At 37.5% G+C, this 21,046-nt stretch overlaps 1 protein-coding gene across 3 annotated transcripts; it reads left to right on the top strand.

Moving 5' to 3' along the window:
* Positions 1 to 329: 329 nt before the first annotated feature.
* Positions 330 to 20,980, top strand: TRIM23 (tripartite motif containing 23). Of its 3 annotated transcripts, XM_424752.8 has the most exons (11): positions 330 to 441; positions 804 to 966; positions 9,515 to 9,636; positions 10,818 to 11,096; positions 11,670 to 11,852; positions 12,377 to 12,592; positions 13,576 to 13,710; positions 15,612 to 15,741; positions 15,858 to 15,968; positions 17,373 to 17,497; positions 17,833 to 20,980. In XM_424752.8, exons 1-11 carry the CDS (start codon positions 349 to 351, stop codon positions 18,010 to 18,012), a joined length of 1,737 nt encoding a protein of 578 aa, XP_424752.3. In that variant the 5' UTR covers positions 330 to 348; the 3' UTR covers positions 18,013 to 20,980. The 3 variants fall into 3 exon arrangements, with proteins under 3 accessions (XP_424752.3, XP_040511618.1, XP_025000930.1); XM_040655684.2 differs by lacking the exon at positions 13,576 to 13,710; XM_025145162.3 differs by lacking the exon at positions 330 to 441 and having other exon boundaries at positions 882 to 966; positions 9,498 to 9,636.
* Positions 20,981 to 21,046: the final 66 nt, after the last annotated feature.

Here is a 21,046-nt window from a genome sequence, read left to right as displayed (position 1 = left end):
GGAGCAGGCACCTCTGAACCCGGAAACAGCTGTTCGAGATACGCCCCGTCCGACACCGCCACGGCGCGCGAAACTACAGCCCCCACAGGGCGTTGCGCCTGCGGGGCCCTACGTCGCAGGACGGTCGCCTCGCGGGCGCTCCTGGGACGATGCCTTCTGGGATGTGTAGTCCTCGAGGGGTCCCCGAGGCGGCAGTCTCGCGGAGCACGACGGGAACTGCAGTTCTTTGCTGTTTGGTCGGAGGAAGCGTGCGCAGTCCTGCTCCTACCGCTGCAGAGGAGCGCATGCGCACACTGGGACTGGAGGCGTTGTTTTCCTGTGGACCCTCTGTGCTCCGCCCCCTCAAAGATGGCGGCCCTGGTTGTAAACAAGGCTGGGGCCGTGCCGGACAGCAGCCGTGGAGCCAGTAACAGCCGAGGCCCGACCGGTGCCGCCGTGAAGGTGAGGCGGGCTGCCTGCTGCTTGGCGCTCTCGAGTTTGTGGCCTGCCCGCGCTGTGATGGAGGTGCCTGCTGGGCCCGGGGGGAGGCGTAGCGAGGGCTCTTTGGGACAGCAGGGTTTCCCTTGAGGCGGTGGGCGTCGGGTCGCGCTGGGATGCCGCTGAGGGAGGGCCTCACTGCCTCTCCATCTCACTGCGGGGCTTCGGTGAACGGCTGCGAGGCGGGAGGCGGTCGGAGCGGCCCCGTGTAGGAGCTGTGCCCCAGCTCCTTGCGAGAGGGCTGCTGTATGCTGCTTCCGTTTGGTGTTTTTTTTTTTTTTTTTCCTTCAGCCTGGAAACAGCTGGTATCTTTTCTAAAATCATAGGTTCTTGAGTGTGGAGTCTGTGAAGATGTATTCTCTTTGCAAGGCGATAAAGTTCCTCGGCTGCTTCTGTGTGGCCATACCGTCTGCCACGACTGCCTGACCCGGCTGCCCCTTCACGGCAGGGCTGTCCGCTGTCCTTTTGATCGGCAAGTTACTGAACTGGGTGAGAAAGCTTAAGTCTGAACTTGTTAAGACCAGTCGGCCCAGAATGTTTAAAAGACTAGCAAGTTTTAGCGGAAAATGTATAAAAGCCAATTTGTGCTAGTGGGCTGGCAGTGTGTGGTGTCAGAATTTTTACAGGCGATAGCTTTGATTTGGCTGAAAATGGATGAAAAGGGGTTGGTACAGTAAAATGCATGGCTAGATAATGTGTGTAGATAATACACAGAGCTAAATAATATGAATATGCTAGTTGCGGTGTTTGTTTTGCAGCATTCCTTCTCTACTGTGGAATGCTTTTTTTTCACTGAGAAGTGAGAGAGAGCTCATAAAGTTTAAGTAATCATCTTCTCCTTGAACAAAGGCTTGCAAACGCCTTGTTTGTAAACCTGTATTTACAAAGTAACTGGTCTATTTCAAATCTCTGTTTAAGGATTCTTGAGAGGATATCAGTTTCCTGTTGTCCTAAACATTAAGTAAACCATACAATTACATACGTTGTTTCACTGTCAAACAAATTTGTCTGGATTCATGATGAAATGATAATAAACCTGTTCTTAAAGTATATGGTAATTCTAAGTGTGATTTAACTTAAATTGGCAGGCCATCTACGGGGATTTTATTAATTCAGAAATGTCTGTAAGTCTTCAAAAGGATCAGATATGGTTTTTATTCTATAGTGGGAGTTTATTTCAGGCAAAAGATGGCACATGCTTGTGATTGTCTGTTCAACATAGAGTTACAGAGGAAACAACTTACTAGAAGAATTTGTGTCAAGGTTAACTTGTGAACAGAACCATCTGCAGTAGCTTTGAATAGCACAGTGAATAAAAATATTAGGATGGAGGAGAATCCATGGAGCAGGAGATATCAAATGTAGTAATCCATGAAATAAACGTACAATTATCAAATTAGCATGAATAACTATTTTCTTTGAAGCAATAGAGTCTGCTAGAGTGAGAGGAATATTAAAGCATTTGATGGAAACAAAAACTCAGAAAAGAAACATCAGCATGGTCTGAAAGGGTTTTTTTTTTTTTTGTGGTAGGAAAGGTGTGCACAGTACGTGATTAAAAGAGTCTCATAGTTTGTTTAATTTTTTTGCCCGTGACAGTACATCTGCACAGGGTTTCTGTATGTATGCTTTAATAGGGAGTGTGTGTTAGTCTTGCTGTTGTGGAACTTCAGTGTGAGACAGCTGCTTGTGTCTTGTAAACTGAGAGCAGAGCTCTTTATTGTAACAGGTACTTTGTGGCTCTTACTGTGCGATTTCCACCTGACGATTGAAAGCAACCTATAGTAATTTTTTTTGAGTCTCAGATTTAACCAAAATGCAGTTTTATAAAAACACAAAGTTTCTTCATCTTATACAACAATTTGTGGTTTCTGATTAAATAGTTCAGTGTTAAATTTGCAAGGCTTCTACAGAAAGGAAAAAGGAAGAAAAGCTGCAGCATTCATTTCTGGGATAGTAGGCTTGCAGCTTACTGGATAATTCTGGAAAGAAGGATGATATGCTGTGATACGCTGTTGCTCAAAAAAAAAAGATGGAAATTTTTTTAGCAAAACAGCTTGAGAGTCAAAACACTTCTGTGAATAAAAATGTTCTGCCCAATGATTTGAAGCAGAAGAGGGTCATAGCCACATTTCATCTCATCTGTTCTGTAAGGACTGTCTCAGGAAATAATACTTACCACATGTAAAAATGTGGTGTATTATGGACGGCATCTTGTCATGATCTCTCTTTGAGTAGCTTGTGCATTTGTTGTCTTGTCCTAATCACCTGTTGTTTACTGCTGTTAGTTAAATCTTAGCTGTGGTTCTGTTTCCTTCAGTGATCTCAGGGGTGAAACTGGGAAGGAGGCATGGCAACCCTGCACCTGATAAAAGCAACTTCTGGTTCTTCCCTCTCATCCATTTAAGAACCTGTTAGGAAATAAGCTCTATTCTGCTTTTTAGTGAGTTAAAACTCAGGCAGCTGGTCAGTAACTAAATCTCGATTGACATTGCTGTCCTGGGAAAGTTCTGTTGAAGGAAAAGCTGTGTAACTGGGGAAAAAGGCTACCTGTGATGAACAAATTATTAAGTTACTAACTACAGATTTTATGTATGCTTTTAAGCTAATGGAATTTTAAACTATACATCTAAGCAGATAGAATTACTTGTTTTTCCTTGCTCTTACTACTATCACTCAACTCTACATTTGTCTAAGTATTCAGAAGGATTCTTAAACACTTTTGAAGAGATAACCAGAGATTTTTAGGAAGGATATCTTTTCCCTGTTCTGATTTAGTTTAAATTTGATTTAATTTTTTGTTTGTTTGTTTAAATTCATTAGGTTTAAATTTGCTTGCCTGTCTCTTCTAGATATGGGAAATAGACAAAATACTTCTAACTCTGCCTTCTCAAGCAATCAGGATTTCAGGCTATGCAAGGTCTGCAAGTTAAAATTGCCAATAAGACTTACAAAGTCTTTTTTTCTTCCAAATATGCAACCCAAATACGGTTTGGGACAGTAGGCAAATAATTTCTAGCAGCCTTCTTTCTCTTTTCTCCTTCATGCATGGGATTGGAGTTTTTCTGTGATTAGTTTTTTGATGTGTGTGTTTTTGTGTGGAATGTTTGGGTTGTTTTCCAAAATACATAGGCCAGGAAATTTTGGGAAGGACTTATGTGATAGCCTTGGAGGCTGGCTTTTTCACTTCACCTGAACAGCTCTGCTAAGGATACCTGTCAGAGTTTATGGCTCAGGTGAACTCTTCCTGCTATCATCATGTTACAGAGCTTGAACTACTTTCTGTCATTAAAACTTGTTCAACTAATGTACTCAGACTTTGGTGTACATCATGGAATCCATTCCATTGGCACTGTTTATATATTCTTTTGCTATAGGGCTAAGATAGAACTTCAAAACATTGTGCAAGAAAATGTGGCTATAATATAATATTCCTCCTGCTTTGTTCGTGTATTTAGATGCAGGTGGCTCTTTTATTACCCCTGTCATCTATAATTTTTTCCCAGACAAGCTTCATGCTATTGAAAGTGTTATTTGTATTGTTGGCAGGAGTCCATCTTAATATCTTCAACAGCTCAGTCACTGTCTCATTCCTGGCAGACATGCTTCCTGCTAATCAGGTCTTATTCTTCTTTATAGAAGAAACAGTCTGGATTGTGTGGTAGTTTTGTAATGGGCACAAACATCCCTTGTAGGCACAGAGATGAGATCACTAGGCTCTTTTGCACTTTGTGACCAAAGCAGAACTTGAACTGAAGCTTAAGAGACTAAACAGATGTATTTATGGAACTTATATTTCAGCGTTGTTTTTTATTACAAAGTATATACTGACTATACAGCTGTTTAATATGTCTAGTACAAAAAGAATCAAATAGGCTTTTTCTCAAATAATGTAAACTTTGATAAGTACCATTGAAATGAAATGTGAGCTTCTGTGAAACTGCGTGTTTTATATGTGCTTATTGGTTATAAATTCTGCTTTAGTAGATTAGTTCAGATGAATATGTGTAAGTGTTGCCTGTTCTTCCTTGTGTCTCTGAGGTTGTCAGTGTACTAAGGATGCATAGCATATATTAGTAAATTTCAACATTGATTTCAAAAAAATCAGTGAGTTTGTTTCTAGCAAGTTTAGAAAATAGCTTGTAAGACAGAATAGCTAGAGGCATATCCTTCCTTTAAGTTAACTGTGCTTTTTTCTGACTTGACTTTCTCTTCATGCTAACTGTGGAGGAGGAGAAGAAGAACATTTTAAAAATCAGATACTGGAGTGTAAACAAAGGGGAGTACACTTATTAAGGAATTTTTTTAAATTAACAGAAAAGACTTTCATAGCGTACTCTATCAGGATTGAACAGCTTCTTCATCTTTCAGCCTTATCTAGTATTTGCTTAAAAGCTAAGAAAATGTTTGATAAGTAGGTTTATCCTTTTGGTAAGTGTGCATCCATGTATGTTCTGTTAGTAATGGCTCTCTGGATTCATGACTCGCTGGATTTTTGAGAGCTACACAAGTATTAACATTCATTATACAGGTGTGCTGTTAATGTGCAGGTATTATACTGTAGTAACTGAAGTTTTTGCATAGTTATTTTAGTATGGTGTAGTATTACTCTAAATGCTGTAGGAGAGAACCATCCAGATGCTTTTCTGTAATTGCTTTTTGGGAGTTAGTGTCCAAAAGTCTGTCTGGATGGAGTGCCAGAAAATCCAAGCTCTGTTTACAAACTGGTTTGACAAAGTTTAGATTCCTAAAATGGGTATTTCATTCTGTATTTTTTTTCAACTTGTAGTGAGAGATACTTTTTCTTGCTCTGTTTTGGAAAAACACCATTATATTGATAGGAGTGTTCATGCTAAAAAATAATGAAGATGAACTTGTGGTACATGTAGTTGTAAAAGTTGTAACAGACCAGAACATAAACTCCTTCAGAAAGTGTGGCGAACAAAAAATTGAACATAAAAATAGTGGGTTTTGTTCACATTCTGTTTTAAAGATTAAATGAGGTCTTAAGCTGAATACTGGTTCTTTGGAACTGGTAGCTGCAGAGAGCAGTGTCATGCACTTGCTTTGTAGCCAATTTCATTACCTTGTAGGCCTGCTTCCAGAGATAGGAGATTTGCAGGTTGCTGCAAGTCACATGTAACCCAGTCTTGATAGGCAGTTGTTTTTTGGGTTTTTTTCTTAACATAGAGTAAGTGTTGTTTTGTACAAGTTGAGGGATTTGGAGGAGAGAAATGCATGCTCCCATTTATAGCTACAGGAAAGTAGTTTCCATCCGTTTATCTGTATTATGAACTCCACCTTTTATCTTAGGTAATTCATATTTTGAGTTCAGCCACTCAGAATAATAGAAATGCCTGTGGGGAAGTGTACCTAGAAAATAAAGTTTTGTGTGTTAAAACTGTAAATAAGGTGAAGTGGTAAGGTCAGTGAAGTGGATATGTTGGTTCCTGTTCACATCCCTCTTCAGAGATGCCACAGCGTTGTTGCTCTTGCTTTTGCTAGAAAAGTCATCTCAAGAAAACAGGAGGTATTTGATTGTTCTACAGACTCTTCCAGGCAGCAGTGCCTAACCATGCAGTGTAGCTCTACTCTATGAAACAGTACAGCAAGAAAAATATTGGCAGGTTGTAAAAGCACTTGTATGTATTTTAAACCAGTTTTAAGTCTTAAAACCAGTCTTGTTCCATAGCTATGAAATAAATGTTTTGTTACTATTCTCTTTTGTATTATGTTTGTTTTTTCCTTTTAAGAGCTATGAAACAATACATTAAAATTTATGGCATGTTTGATGATTCTCAGTATTGAGGAAAAAGAAAAAGTCTAGGTTATTTGAGATGACATCTAAATTCCAGAAGGATGCAAGGGGCATACAGCTACCAGGCCACCATGGGGCTTTGTAATAAGGAATGCTTGAAATAACAGTTGGGAGAATCAGGCAGTTAAAGTAGCCTGGACTTTCTCTTTGGGAAGATAACTGGGATGTATGTTCTGTGAGGTCATGTCAGAGGGACTCTCCTGTCAGACACCAAATATGTGGACTGAAAATGGCAGGAGTTCTTAGAGGTAGTTTGGAGCCAACCTTTGTCTCCAGTTGCTGTTCCATTCCACTGGTCATTGCACCTGAATTACGAAAGGAAGCCCAGATTTTTTTCTGGATATGGTGCTATTTTCTAAAATTTTGTTTTCTACCTTCATGGTTAAAGCAACATTTAAGTTATTACTTCAATGAAATGACAAGCTATTTTATTTATTTTTTTACAATGAGGCTTAATGAGTAGGAGAAGTGCACCGATAGATCAGTTTATATTCTTGCATTGGTATGTTTGCCTGGACTGTAAGAATTTGAAATACAAAAGCATTATGTACGTGCAGTTCTGTCTGGGAAATGCTGCTGCTTTTTTGTGTCTTAAGAGCACAGTACAAAAGTTCGATACAGAGGCATTTCTATATCAAGTATACAGATTCTTTTTAAATACAAGAAAGTACTTCCAGGCTTTTATTTAGCTGCATGAATGTATATACATCTGTACCCTGTCAGTAGCTTGGAAGTTGCTTATGTGCTGCTTTCTATCATCCTATTCAAAGCTAGTGAAAACACCTGTATTTTTTTTCCTGCTGTTGATAACTTGTATTTGCTTCAGTCAATATCTGTCGAAGGAAGGACGGTGTTGTGCGACAAAACTTTTCTTTCATTTCAATGCTCAAAAGAAGTGCCAGTGTGCAGAAGTGTTCTGTTATATCCTACATTACTACTGAATACTAATTAAGTAATTATTTGAGCTTTTCTTTAATCTCTGACATACGGCTTCAAGGGCTGGTGAAGATTATTTGTTGTGAAATCATAAGCATCCATGGGTTCTGTAATACTTGTTAGAAGGGGTTTAGCTTATTTATTAACTCTTCTGCCAATTTTGGTGAACTGGATCATAATTAAAATCCCTACAAAAATAGCAGGAGGCAGCTTTTTTCTAGTTCATCAGGAAGGTGCTGTTTCTTAGTTCGTCCCTTCCAAATCAGGAACCATTAACAAGTAGTTAAAACCTATTCCTGTGTTGGTTGTATGCACTATATGTGAATAACTTCATTAGTGTGAGTTGTGACTTAAACTGATTCCAAATTCTGTGGTAACAAGGTTACAGTTCAGGCAGTAGAAATATTCAAAAGTAGATTGGCCTCTGAATTTAAAACAAAAGGCAGAAATAGCTCTGTCATTCTAGAAATTTGTAGTGAATTCCATGCAGAATTCCTTTAAAAAGACAGATCATCCAGCTCACCAAATTTCCGAAAGTTTGTTGTCATGAGTCAGCAATGGTAGTCAGCCTACTGCAGTTAATCAAACATAACTCTAGATGTTGTATGTTCAGATTCTGTGTACTTGGTCTTCGAAAACAGCAAACATCCCATTTGAGGAATGCCCCATAACATCCTACTGAAATATGTATCATTGGTTTTTTATTATATATAATAACTCTTAGAGGAAGTTGCTAGATATTTATTTTCCTGTATTAGAAATAAGTAATTCTCTCAGGAGAGTGATAGGAGAGAGACTGGAACAGATAGCTGAAAGGCAGCTTTTGGAAAAAGCTCCTTGTGGTCCTGGTTTTCCCTTAAAGCAAAGAAGGCTTGAAGTTTCTTGGACTGCGTTAGGAAGAGTGTTGACTGCAGGTCAGGGGAGGTGATCCTTTCCCTCTTCTCAGCACTGGTGAAGACACACCTGGAGCACTATGTTAAGTTCTTGGTCTCCCAATACAAGAGAGACCTGGACATGCCTTATAGAGTCAAACAAAAGGTCACCAAGTTGATGAAGGGACTGGAGAACCTCTGCTGTAAGAAGAGGCTGAGGGCTGCAGGGACTGTTCAGCTGTAGAAGAGAGGAGTCAGAGGAAATCTTTAATCAGTTTGAAAGAATGCCTGATGGGAGGATGCAGAGAGGATGGTGCCAGGGTCTTCTCTGTGGTGCACAGTGCCAGGGCAAGAGGGTGTGGGCACAAATGGGAGCACAGAAGGTTCCCTCTGAACATCAGGAAGCACTTCTGTGCTATGTGGGTGACAGCACTGGCGCAGATTGCCTGGTGTATTTGTGTAGTCTCCTTGAAGATCTTCAAAAGCTGCTTGAATATTGGCCTGGGTACCCTGCTCTGGATGTACCTGCTTGAGGAGAGAGCTGAGCAACACGTGTCAGTTGACTTCCAGAGGTTCCTTCCAACTTCAACCATTTGGTCATTCTGTGGTGACTAAAAAACTGATGATTTAAGTGCTCAAAGGTGATGCTTTATCTTAGAGGCGTAATTGTCTTTCAACAGAGAAAATGTTTTTATGATGCCAATGTTAAAAAAAAAAGTCAGTGAGTGATGTTTTCTTGGAAAAGTAATCACTTAAAATTTTTGTATGCTACATGACCTAATGAGATAGCATTTAGCAGCAGTCACTGGGGTGCAGTTCTGTTTTTACTTTTCATCACGTTGCTTCCTCCTAACTTCTGCAAAATGAGCTGTAGACTTGACCTTCTGGTTTTCTGTAGGGAGTATGACAGGAATTTTTTATGTTGTATCATATAGTTTTGAACTTACGTCCTTCGTTCTGAATATTGTTTTCATTTTCATTCAGTTTTCTGCTCTCTGCAGTAGGTATTGCATCTTCTGATTCAGGGAGTATGCAGTTAATGTGAGTTCTTCATAGGTTCTGTTAGTGAAGTAGAAATGTTACCTCTACATGGTTAAGCAAAATGTATTAAATTTCGGTATAATTGTGCTTTTTATGGTCTTTTGTTATTTATCACAGATTATTTTACAAATGACGTTTCTTAAGTAGGGAAGACCTGCATAAATAGTAAATAATTCCATGATGTAAAGTAGTAACAGGATGGAATGGTATTGTGAGCTGACATAGAGTAGTCATGGTATCTCACTGGAATTATATGTCATTTTTAATATTTGTTAAAATCTTGCCTGTGCTTTGTAAAATTCTCATTATGTTATTTGCTTGGGCATTTTCTTCCTATCCTCCCCTTCATTTAGTTCTTTCTCAAAAATAGGAGATTCTGGTGTCTGGGGATTGAAAAAGAATTTTGCTTTGTTGGAACTCTTGGAACGGTTGCAGAATGGGCCTCCTGGACAGTGTGGGACAGCAGAAGAAGCCATTGGTCTTTCTGGAGAGGTACGGATTTTGAAAAAAGAAAATAACTTTGTTACATTTGCTTAAAATAGAGTCATAGAATCACAAGGTTGGAAAGGACCTACAAGATCATCTAGTCCAACCATCCTCCTATTACCATTGCTACCACAAGCCACTAAACCATACGTTGTAGATCCTCATCCAGATGCCTCTTGAACACTGCCAAGGACAGCGACTCCACCACCACCCTGGGCAGGCCATTCCAGTGCCTGACCACTCTCTGGGGGAAAAAGTTTTTCCTTATGTCTAATCTAAACCTCCTCTGGTACAACTTGTGGCCATTTCCGTGGGTCCTGTTTGTTGCCTGGGAGAGGAAGTTGTAGAGTGCAATGAGGTCTCCCCTGAGCTTTCTCTTCTCCAGACTAAACAATCCCAGCTCCCTCAGCCACTCCGCAGAAGATTTGTGCTTTTTAGGGTAGATAGAAGAAAATTTTCTTGGCAAGTGTAATTTCATTAATGAAGTTGTTTTCTTTCCTAATCTAATGTGAAGATTTTCCGTAATTACTTCATAATTAAATTCTAATGCGCACTGACTAAATCAGAGAAGTTGTTACCAAGTGTGTATATCTTCCCCTTTTTTAGGCTTTAAAGATTTTTCCAGAGGGTTACTTGTTTGAATATTTTAGCTATCATAAATGTAGGAGAGTTTTCTAGAACTTTCTAGCATCTCTTTCTAAAGACTTTGAAGCATCTCTTCTTTTCAGATAGTTGCCTTTCATAGTCATTCAATATGACTGCATTGTGTAATAGCTTCTCTACCAGAAAGGACTGTTTTAAGCACCTTGGTGTTAGCAGCTGTTATGCACAAAGCATGCAGTGCAATTTTAGGAGCAGATCATTATTCTAAGCACATTTTTCTATTGGTGTTTTGTCTTTCTCATTCTTCTTTCTATAATGCCTGTGTTGAAGAGTCTGAATTACTTTAGCCTCAAAAGCTTTACTACTTCTGCTGAAGTTTACATTTACAGAGTCAACGATCAATACCCCTCTAGAATAATATTGGAACTTAGAGTAAAGGAAAGCAACTTTTTTTTATCATTGTTAAATAACAAGAAGTCACGTTTTCAAAGTAGTCTATATTGGTGTCAGGTCTTCTAATTTTTTCCAGTGTTCTTGGTATTAAATATTAACAATTTTGGTTTATGTTGGTGTTATTTTTCTAGAGTATCATTCGCTGCGATGAAGATGAAGCCCATGTTGCATCTGTTTATTGCACTGTTTGTGCCACTCACCTGTGTGCAGACTGTTCTCAGCTTACTCATTCTACAAAGACACTAGCGAAACACAAACGTGTACCTCTTGCTGATAAGCCTCATGAGAAGACCATGTGCTCCCAACACCAAGTGCATGCTATTGAGTTTGTTTGTTTAGAAGAGGATTGTCAGGCCAGTCCTCTCATGTGTTGTGTCTGCAAAGAGTATGGGAAACACCAAGGTCATAAGGTACTGCTAAGAATCTGTTTCTAGTCATACTATGGAATGACTCGCATATTATTTATCCAATTAAAGCACAAAAAGTTATCAACAAAGGAGAGTAGAATCTTGATGTGTCTTTGTAGAAGTACTGTCATGATTTTCTTTCCTTTTTTCATTTGGAGAACTGCCAGGATAAAAGTGACAAGAAAAACCGTTACGGTTAAGACTACATTAAGTTATCTATAACTAAAGGTGTTCTGTCCCTTAATTTGATGCTTTTCATAACTTGTCACAGTATGAAATTGCCTGTCCTGAAAGTTGTTATTCATCTTGCAGTTGGTTAACCGAATCAGTTGCATTCCAGCCACCCTTCTGTGTTTTTTAATAAGTAATTATGGTAAACTATAGTAAACAGCCAAATTTTTGCTTGTACTTATGTAATTGCTATGTGTCTGTCTTAGTCATAGAATAGTATGTAGCTTACGAATAATGCATTTATGTAGTTAACTTAATTCATTTATTTTCTATCTAGTAAGATGGAAGAGATGGTTAAGGAAGATATTTATACTTGATCATTGATATGTTGCTTTTAATTAATAGCATTCTGTCTTGGAACCAGAAGCAAACCAGATTCGTGCATCCATTTTAGACATGGCCCACTGTATAAGAACTTTCACAGAAGAAATCTCAGATTATTCCAGAAAATTAGTTGGAATAGTTCAGCATATAGAAGGAGGAGAACAAATTGTTGAAGATGGAGTTGGAATGGCCCACACAGAACATGTATGCTATCTTCTTTGTTGTGTTTTTTTCCCTTTGTATACAGAATATTTACTGACTGTATTAACAGATAAGGGCTTGTAAGGTGGCTTTTAAACTTTTAACAAATTAAGATTTTTTGGGGGGGTAGTGAGTTATGACATACCCTATTACAATGTGTGCCATTTTCTTGGAAAACTATAGACTTCATAAGACAAAACTTGAAGTTCTGATGTCTCTCAAGAGATTGAGACTGCATCTCAATACCAAGATCTTGCTATTGAGACAACAGAGGCAATCTTGTAGTACATGACAAGGCTTTTAGTCCGTGTGAGCAAGGCTGTATAAGAGCTACTTGATTATTGAAATAATTTCTTGGAGGATCTTGAGCTTAACGATGATGAGGCTGTCTGCATAAATGGAACTAGAGCTGTAAGGTAGCTAAGCAGACTTGAATGTAATTAAGAAATATGAATAAAATGAAAAATACGCTTGTACAGTCTTGTGGTGTTTTTAATCCTCTTGATTTCTTGATGGTGACGCTGCAGGTACCTGGGACTGCAGAGAATGCTCGCTCATGTGTCCGAGCCTATTTTTCGGATCTTCATGAAACCCTCTGTCGTCAGGAGGAAATGGCTCTTAGTGTTGTTGATGCTCATGTGAGAGAGAAATTGATTTGGCTTAGACAACAACAAGAAGACATGACTATCCTGTTGTCACAGGTTTCAACAGCTTGCCTTCATTGTGAAAAGACTTTACAACAGGTAGGTTGGCAAGTGAGCTGTAACATCTGGCAAGGGAATGCAATGTAAGTTTAGGCTACAAACAAAAAGGTTAGGTGGTACATTGCACTTTCTTTTATTTTATAATTTTAAAACTGTAACTATATAGCATGAGATTGGCCAAGTCCTCCAGTTGCTATAAATTCTGTGGTGTGACTCTGGAGTAACTTCTGGTTGATTATGAGAGAGGTTTTTGGAACAGAGGTGAAATGGAAGGAAGAAAAAGCCTGTGGAATTTATGGGAAGGATTTTATAGTTGCAGTTGCTAATACAGTTTTCTGAAAATGGTTATGTGATGCTGGTAGGGGAAAAAAATGGTTTTATACTAAATGACTTGCTCTTGGTCTTTGCACTTGCAGTATGGGTAATTCAATATCAGATTAAATGTATGATAGAAGTGAATGTGTAAGAATGTGATGCAATGTTAATGATAACAAAAAGTAAATGGCATCTGTAATGAATTGTGTGAGAAATTACTTCATTAGTTTGTTACTTGTATTTTTTTTTTAATTTTTATCTAGTGTCTGATTGCTTAGTATAATGTACATTTAACTGAAAATCTGTGTCAGTAATGTTGGGTGTTGATAATTGTTTTTATCAATTATGATAGTATGTGCTGTGAAGCTGCAACTGTATTTCAGCTGAAATATTATATGTGAATGATGTAAATATTCAAAATCATTAATCTTACTCTTTTATAACTTATATTCTTATACATAAGATCAAGGAATAACTTTTCTAAAAAACAGAACTATTTAGTATCTACTACAGCTAGAGAAGAATGAGAAGACCAATGTATTTTTTTTAATTTTAAAGGTTTTCTTTGAATGTTTGTTTACCTAAAGCATTTCTATTTAAAATGAAAGTTTTAAGTTTCCTTTCCAACTGTTGTGTTTACATTTGTTTGATTCTACTAAGTAAATTACTAAGAGAAAGGTATGCTTTTGGGGTTTTCGTCTGTTTAGGATGACTGCAGAGTAGTGTTGGCCAAACAGGAAATTACAAGACTGCTAGAGACGTTACAGAAGCAGCAGCAGCAATTTACAGAACTTGCAGATCACGTACAGCTGGATGCTAGCATACCTGTCACTTTTACAAAGGTATTTTCAATCTCATGAAAAACGTAGCTACCCGATTTATCCCGTGCCAGATGTGCTTTAAATGAAAGCGGGAATAACGTTATCTTCATTACAATGCTGTATTTGTTGCAGTAAATGGGGACAGTTCGGCATGAAGTTACAGCAACTCGTCACAAGATGAGTGCTCTCTGGGGAATAAAACCACTCTGCTATAATTAATACAAGAAACAACGTTTAACATTAGCTACATCAGTAGTTTTGTTTGAATATCAGCTACTTTTCCTTTTCAGAGATTTAGTTTAGCATTTATGAATTCCAGAAATACTTCTATTTGGTGTTAACGTACATTTCAGTTTATACCATTCAAAATAATGTATGTGGACTGCTCTGAAAGTAATGCCTCCTATTTTATGTTTACCCATGAAGTTGAAGGAGGATATGGTGCTATGGTAGTAAAGGTAGAACCTTCCAACCAGTATTCCATTACACTTTGTTGCTGTGTGACAGAGTGGTGTCTGACATGGAAGTGCAGATGAAACAAAGGTGTGACACTGAATTCCTCCATGTGGAAAAAATGGTACCCATTGGTGTTCGTCAACACTTGCTGAACATTTATGGAGACCAAACAGTGGATGTGAGCACAGTGAGGGGTGTGTGGTGCATTTCAGCAGTGGCAACAGTGACAGTGGGTCACCTCTGCTGGTGCAGATTTTTACAAGCACAGCATGCAGACTGTTGTTCACTGCTAGCAGAAATGCATGGCTGCTGGTGGTGACTGTGTTGGAAAATTTGTAGCTGAGGATTTTTCTCACAGTGTTACTATGTTCTTTATAGCTGTCAGAGTTTCTGTGGAAATAAATGGGAGGCATTACATTTGAAGTGACCTATGTATTTCTTTTAATGTATTAATTGATGTCTTGCAATTGCTTTGTGTTCGCTGAATAGTTCGGGCTGTGTATGTATTCTTTGGTTTTATTTATTGTTTTGATATTTCAATACCATTTTATCTTTGAAAATGATGAAATTATTTGGATTTTGATAATTGTGATACTTTTCATCTAGTTAGAGAAAATGAGCTGGAGAATCTGAGGAAGTACTTTAAGTGATTTTTAATTTCTTTCTCATGCTGCTCTACTGAGATAGGAATGGGATCTCTTACTGCTGAAGTGAAACTGAGGATTTAAATGTTGCTGTTGAACCCTTTATTATAAGGAAATGAATGCTTCCACACATGAATTCTGTCCTAGGCATTTTATGTTAATTATCAGCATTGCTGTGATCATCTGTATTCTAGTACGGTGTTCTCTTAAGAGATTTCATGCCATGTCCTTTTGGAAGACAATTATTTAAGAGTTAATTCATTGCATTCCTGTTATTTCTCTAGCAAGTACCTAATTCAGAAGCGGTATATATGTGTTTTTAAATGATTACTTCAAGCAGTAGTCTGAAATGATGCTGCTGTTGTCAGGTTGTAAAAGATTGGAAATGGCTTGAAGTGAAGATGTGTAGCTGTGGAGCCTTCAGCAATGGAATAACTCTGTACATGGGAGTATTAATACTGTGAGAAAACATAATGGCAAAGTTACTTATCCAGCAGATTTCTCAGGTCTGAGAATGCTAACTGCTGTGAGCAACTTATTCTTGGCTCAGAGCCCCATGACAAAAGAACCTGAAATATAAACAAGCATGAGATAGATGTCTTTCTAAAAGACATGGTAAGTCAGGCAGAAGTTGCAAGTTCACTACAGAATTCACTGGAAACTGTGGTCTGTATTATTGCTGGAGCTGACTGGATGGTGACTGTGCCTTGTACTTCTGGAGTTCATCCACTTAATCACTTTACATATAGTGAGAACATAAGCATCTTACCCATTAGGAAACTCAAAAAAAATCCGTAACTTTCTGTGTGCTGCTTCTTCCAGGACAACCGGGTACATATTGGACCAAAAATGGAAATTCGAGTAGTCACTCTAGGATTAGATGGAGCTGGGAAAACAACTATTTTGTTTAAGTTAAAGCAAGATGAGTTCATGCAGCCAATTCCAACAATAGGTTAGTCACAACAATTTAAATGTAAGAATTTTCTGAATGTTTTATTTATCTCTGGAATTTGATGATTTTACATTGATATAGAACAAGATTATAAGACTTGAATATTTTTAATTTAGGTTTTAATGTTGAAACAGTAGAATACAAGAATCTGAAGTTTACTATTTGGGACGTAGGAGGAAAACACAAGTTGAGGCCCTTGTGGAAGCATTATTATCTCAATACCCAAGGTGAGACTAATAGAACTTTTAAAGTATATTTTGTCTTCTAACTTACATTTCAGAGCCAAAAAGATTATTAATAGAGTACTTATAACTGTAAAAAGAAAAGTTTGTCTAGTGCAAAATTCAGCTGCTAGATTCATGAGCTAAATATTTTAATCCAGTTGTTTATTGTGATAGGGGTGCATTCTGCATAAATCCATCAGACAGTTCATGGAGCCAAACAAAATTAGAATCTGAGGCTTTGTCTGACAACAGACAAGGTACAATGTTCCAAAGTTTGCATAGTGAGAAGTAGTACTTGCCAGATACTAACTTTAAATAGCACTAGGAATGAAAATGCTTGGTCTTCAGGAGCCTCTAGTTGGCAACTTCAAAAATATTCTACAGAGTTCTATACATTCTTACTTGGTATTGTGGACTTCAGATTCTAGATTTCAGAATCGAGCAGTTTACTAATAAACTTCGTTGTAAATCTTGCTGACTTGGAAACTAATGCTATCCTTCTGTAAATGCTCAACAGTTATTTTCCAATTTAGAAAGGGATTCCTCTTCATGAATTTGCTGTGAATTGCCTGAAATACTTAAGAATGACAAGCATTGATTTTTTTAAGAGTTTCATTTTATGTATTATTTAGACTTCATTGCCAGCTTCAACACTTTCAATCACCTCATCTTTACAAACTTGAAGACATTTAACTTTGGGTTTCTGTTGTCCTCTTAAAATTCCCTTTATAAACACCAGTAGTTATGTCAGCTTCGAGGAACTGTAAGTTGGGATGAAGGAGTAAGCAGTTAACATGCTGTGTATCTGCAGTAGGTTTTGTTTGATTTTGATGTTGTTTTTTATTAAAATTGAACAAGTTTAAATTCTGTCTTCTAGCTGTGCCTATGAACTCTCCAGTTTTCTGGTACTGTCATTACCCTTTGTGGTGCATAGTAAAATTTACTACTGCTGTGTTGAGTCTATGGAAATCCTTTATATTATGTGTAGTCCATAGCTCAGGAAAGCAGCACTAGTTTGACTTTAGAGATTTTACAGCCAACTAAGACAAATTGAAACAGCTGTGTGGGAGTCTGTTGAACAGAAATGAATCAAAAATAGTTTGAATGGAGATGCTCAATCCACACAGGTTAAATCTGGTTTTAAACCTTAATAGTTAAAACATCAGACTTTGTTAGACTAGACTAAAAACTGCAGAGTTTTTCTTTGTTTTAAGATGAATTGCAGATTTTTATATGAAGTATATAAGCATATATGATACTTCTCAGTCTTCTTGCACTTGAAAGTGAAGTTGTGTGCTGCTGAAAATTTGACATAAAAGACTTCTAGGAAAAAAGTTGTACATTTCAGCTGACTTTCACTTTGTATACAAATGTGTGTAAAATGCTTGTTGTATTTCTCTTTTATAGCAGTGGTGTTTGTTGTTGATAGTAGTCACAGAGACAGGGTCAGCGAAGCACACAGTGAACTTGCAAAATTATTAACAGAGAAGGAATTGCGGGATGCCTTGCTCTTGATCTTTGCTAATAAACAGGTACTTGTGCTTTTTTTTTTTTTTCACTCTTTACTTCAATCTATGAAATTCAAACTTTCTGAATCCTCTTCTGTAGGAAGGGAATGGTTATGTGAAAAGGATAAAATACACATGTTCTTGCTATGTTTAATTTTTGTAAAATAAATGATACTAGTGTACTTACTAGATTCAGTAGTCATTTTTTGTTTTATTATAATGTATAGTAAACTTGTAACAGTTTGACTTTGGTGTTTGGAAAGCTTTCATGTGATTCATAACCTCAGACTAAGCCATCAGTTAAAAATCCTTCAAATGTAGTTCAGAAGAGTAATTGAGTCTGTCTGATTCTGTTGCAGGATGTAGCAGGTGCGCTTTCAGTGGAAGAAATTACAGAACTGTTGAGTCTCCACAAACTCTGCTGTGGCCGTAACTGGTATATCCAGGGTTGTGATGCTCGAAGTGGTACAGGACTTTTTGAAGGACTGGACTGGCTTTCAAGGCAGTTAGTGGCTGCTGGTGTCCTGGATGTGGCTTAATTTCAGCACAGATAAGCTTGTAGTTTACTATTTTGTTTTGTTTGCATGATTTAGGATTTTGTAACCAAGTCTGCTGTCTGAAGAGTCTTCCTTTAACTTCGTGGTTACATAAAAATGTAAGACTTCATTCAAGATTGGATAATTGTTTCAGTAAGCTTGTGCAGTTAGTCTTTTTGAAATTTGACATGTGTGCAAGTAGTGAAATGGGCTAGTTACATGAGTGCCTTGAAATTCTTTTGGTGGAATTAGCTTGTTAAAATTTTAAATTCTTATGCGGTATGTTAGAATTTATCTAATAATCATAACAAGGATACAGTAGTTAGTTAATGTCAGAAAAATTGAGTGATTCAGAAATGCTTTCCCAAGAAACTATTCCGAAATTCATAGCAAGCTATTAGAATAGCCAGCTCTGGCCATAAGCCAGAAACAGATGATGCTTCTCTTAGAGCTAAGAAAGGCATACATCTGAAGCTTGTGTTGAAAATTACATACATATATGCTGCTAATTGTACATGTGTCCTGCATTATTTATTAGCTTCCCTGTTGCTTACCATAAGGAAGCACAACAGGGCAAAGAAAATTGAGAATGGGAAAACAGTGTTGTAGTAGTATGCAGCCAGGTGGCATTGTTTAGCTGGCTGTTTCCAAGGGGATTTTTTAGTGCTTTTTTCTAAGTGTACACATGCTAAATTATTTATGGATAGAATATAGTGATATTAAGTTGAAAATGTATTGTGAATGCTTGAGGATGTAATCTGCCTTCAGAGATTAATTTTACTCCTCAAGAAGTCAAATGAAGTTTAGAAAAAAACAAACCACAAAACTCACACCTCTTAATAGAAGCAGTGTGGTGTAATATCAGTCTATCTGTGTACTCTTATGTAGAAGTCAAGCCTCCAGATTAAGGTAGTGGCCTTTACTTATTAGGTAGCGTGATGAAAAAAGTGTTCACTAATTACAACCTTTACAAGATCAGATGGCGAAATATGGTGTGAACTTTCTATATTTAGATTAATTCTTACCCCATGTTCCACATTCAGCTGTTACTAGTGTCTTCATTTTCAAAGGTCAGTCATTCATAAGCTCATGAAATGCACGTGTAACACTTTAAATTTAGAAAAGGTTATTATCACTTTGTGGTGTCCTCCTTTTCTGCTACAAATACAATTCAGACAACAATTTTTTTCTGACTGATATCCATAGAAGAATGTCCTGGCCTCCTCTTCTAATACACAGTCATTGCCAATTGAAGAAACCATGTCCATGACTCTCTTCGTGTCAGTAGAAGAGTTAGAAAGAACACAGCCAACAGATCAAAACTGGATAGTGTCACTTTTCGTACTGCAGTAGAGGTGAATAGGAAGAACCAGACAGTGAAAGTGATCAGCATTGTTTTACAGATGGTAGGTGGAATTTTCTGACACAGTGAAAAACATGCTGACCTGTGAACCTCACCTGGTAAAGAGAATTTATTTCACAGTCTATGGTTATGGCTTTCTTTATAATATAAGCAGCTTGATGATCTTTTCCCACTACATACCTTAGGTAAAGCCAAGAATGTATGAATAAATAATATAGTGTATTTGCACTTTTCTTCGAGAGGAAGCAGTTAAAGCAGCTACTTCCACATAAACAACATTTGTTCTTAGCTTTCTCCTTAGTTTTCTCATTTCTTGTATCTCATGTAAATAACATTAATTGTAGCTTCAGTTTAAGCAGGTCAAATGACTTGGAATAGTAGCTGAAAGAACACTAAGCTTTAAAATAGTAGAAATTTGTGAAAAGGGCTTCAGTGCCTGTACAGGTACTGAGAAGGGGTAATAACTCTTTCTGCAGATGACCTGATAAATCTAGAAATAGTTTACAATGGGCTGAAGGATGTTTTTCTGGCAACAAGCTGAAAATTGTTCCTCCTTCACAGCCCGTAAGCTCTTGCACAGTATGCTGCTGGCTGCTCTTGACTTTAGCATCTGCTCAGCCTGCAGAGAAGTTCCAGATCTAGTTAGTACCGACTGTCCCTTCATAGCTCTGTTTTTAAAGTATGAACAATTTCTGCTAAGTGTGGTAGATACCTTTTCCTGGAATACAGGGAAGACATCTGTTATTTAGAGAAACTTGAACCTGTAATTTTATTACAGTGGGCATATGCCAGTTTTACGTTCCCTTCTAAATTACTGCTTTAAGATGTTCAAAGTGATTGGTTTGTAAGTTGTGTTCTTTTTTGTTGTGTTTTTTTTTTGTAAGAGTACATTTGAGGGCACAGGAAAAATACTTGTACATTTTTTGAGCACAAAAGATTGCTTGCTTGTGATGTGTGGAATACTACCATAAAGTGTTTTTTAGTGGAATTTATTTAATATGACTTCAAGTAACTGTGAAGGTATTGCATTTGTCTGTGAACTCTTCAGTGTAAACTGGTGCACTAAGAGGTTTATCTGTATTATAAGTTAATACTATATATAAACTGCTTTGGTTACAAATATAAGCTTGTTTCACCAGTTCTCTAGAACTTGAGTTTTAGTGTACTGACTTGCACAATGGAGGATTTCCTCAACTAGAAGTTAGTCAAGCATTACTATGAGGATTATTTGAAAAGACTGATAAACACTTTGCAGGATTTGGACTTATTTGTGAAATTCAGTGAATGCAACATCCAGTGACAGTGTTGTGGCTTTCTTTAAAGAATCTTGGCGCAATAATAGCATGCTTAGGCTAACTGGAAAAATCATGGCTTATCATATCACATGGTGTGGTGATACTATATGCTATCTTCAAACTTATTGTGGATTGTGTGGTGCTTGAGGATTTTCTTCTGATAGTTTAATTTCTGAACTGTTGGATATTACATAACGACTTTTGAAGAGAAAGGGCTCTTTTAATGGAAATAATTCATGAGCTGCTGCAGCCTGAGTTGCCCAGAAAAAAAAAAAGGTAATTTTTTTTTTCCAATAAAATTATCTAAAACTTTTGGAGGTCTATTTTTTTTAATAAATTTGTTTTCTTGTGCACCTCTATTTTTAGATGACCACATTTA

The sequence above is a fragment of the Gallus gallus genome, chromosome Z (genome assembly GCF_016699485.2).
Source record: "Gallus gallus isolate bGalGal1 chromosome Z, bGalGal1.mat.broiler.GRCg7b, whole genome shotgun sequence".
Taxonomy (NCBI): domain Eukaryota; kingdom Metazoa; phylum Chordata; class Aves; order Galliformes; family Phasianidae; genus Gallus; species Gallus gallus.
Note: the sequence above shows the minus strand (reverse complement) of the source record. Positions and strands in the feature narration are given on the sequence as shown.

Bases quoted from the DNA above. Each gene is read 5' to 3' on its own strand.
- TRIM23 (XM_424752.8), top strand. From the start codon at position 349: ATGGCGGCCCTGGTTGTAAACAAGGCTGGGGCCGTGCCGGACAGCAGC. The intron at 15,742-15,857 runs GTTAGTCACAAC...TTTTTAATTTAG, and splicing joins GCAGCCAATTCCAACAATAG to GTTTTAATGTTGAAACAGTA. The intron at 15,969-17,372 runs GTGAGACTAATA...TCTCTTTTATAG, and splicing joins TTATTATCTCAATACCCAAG to CAGTGGTGTTTGTTGTTGAT.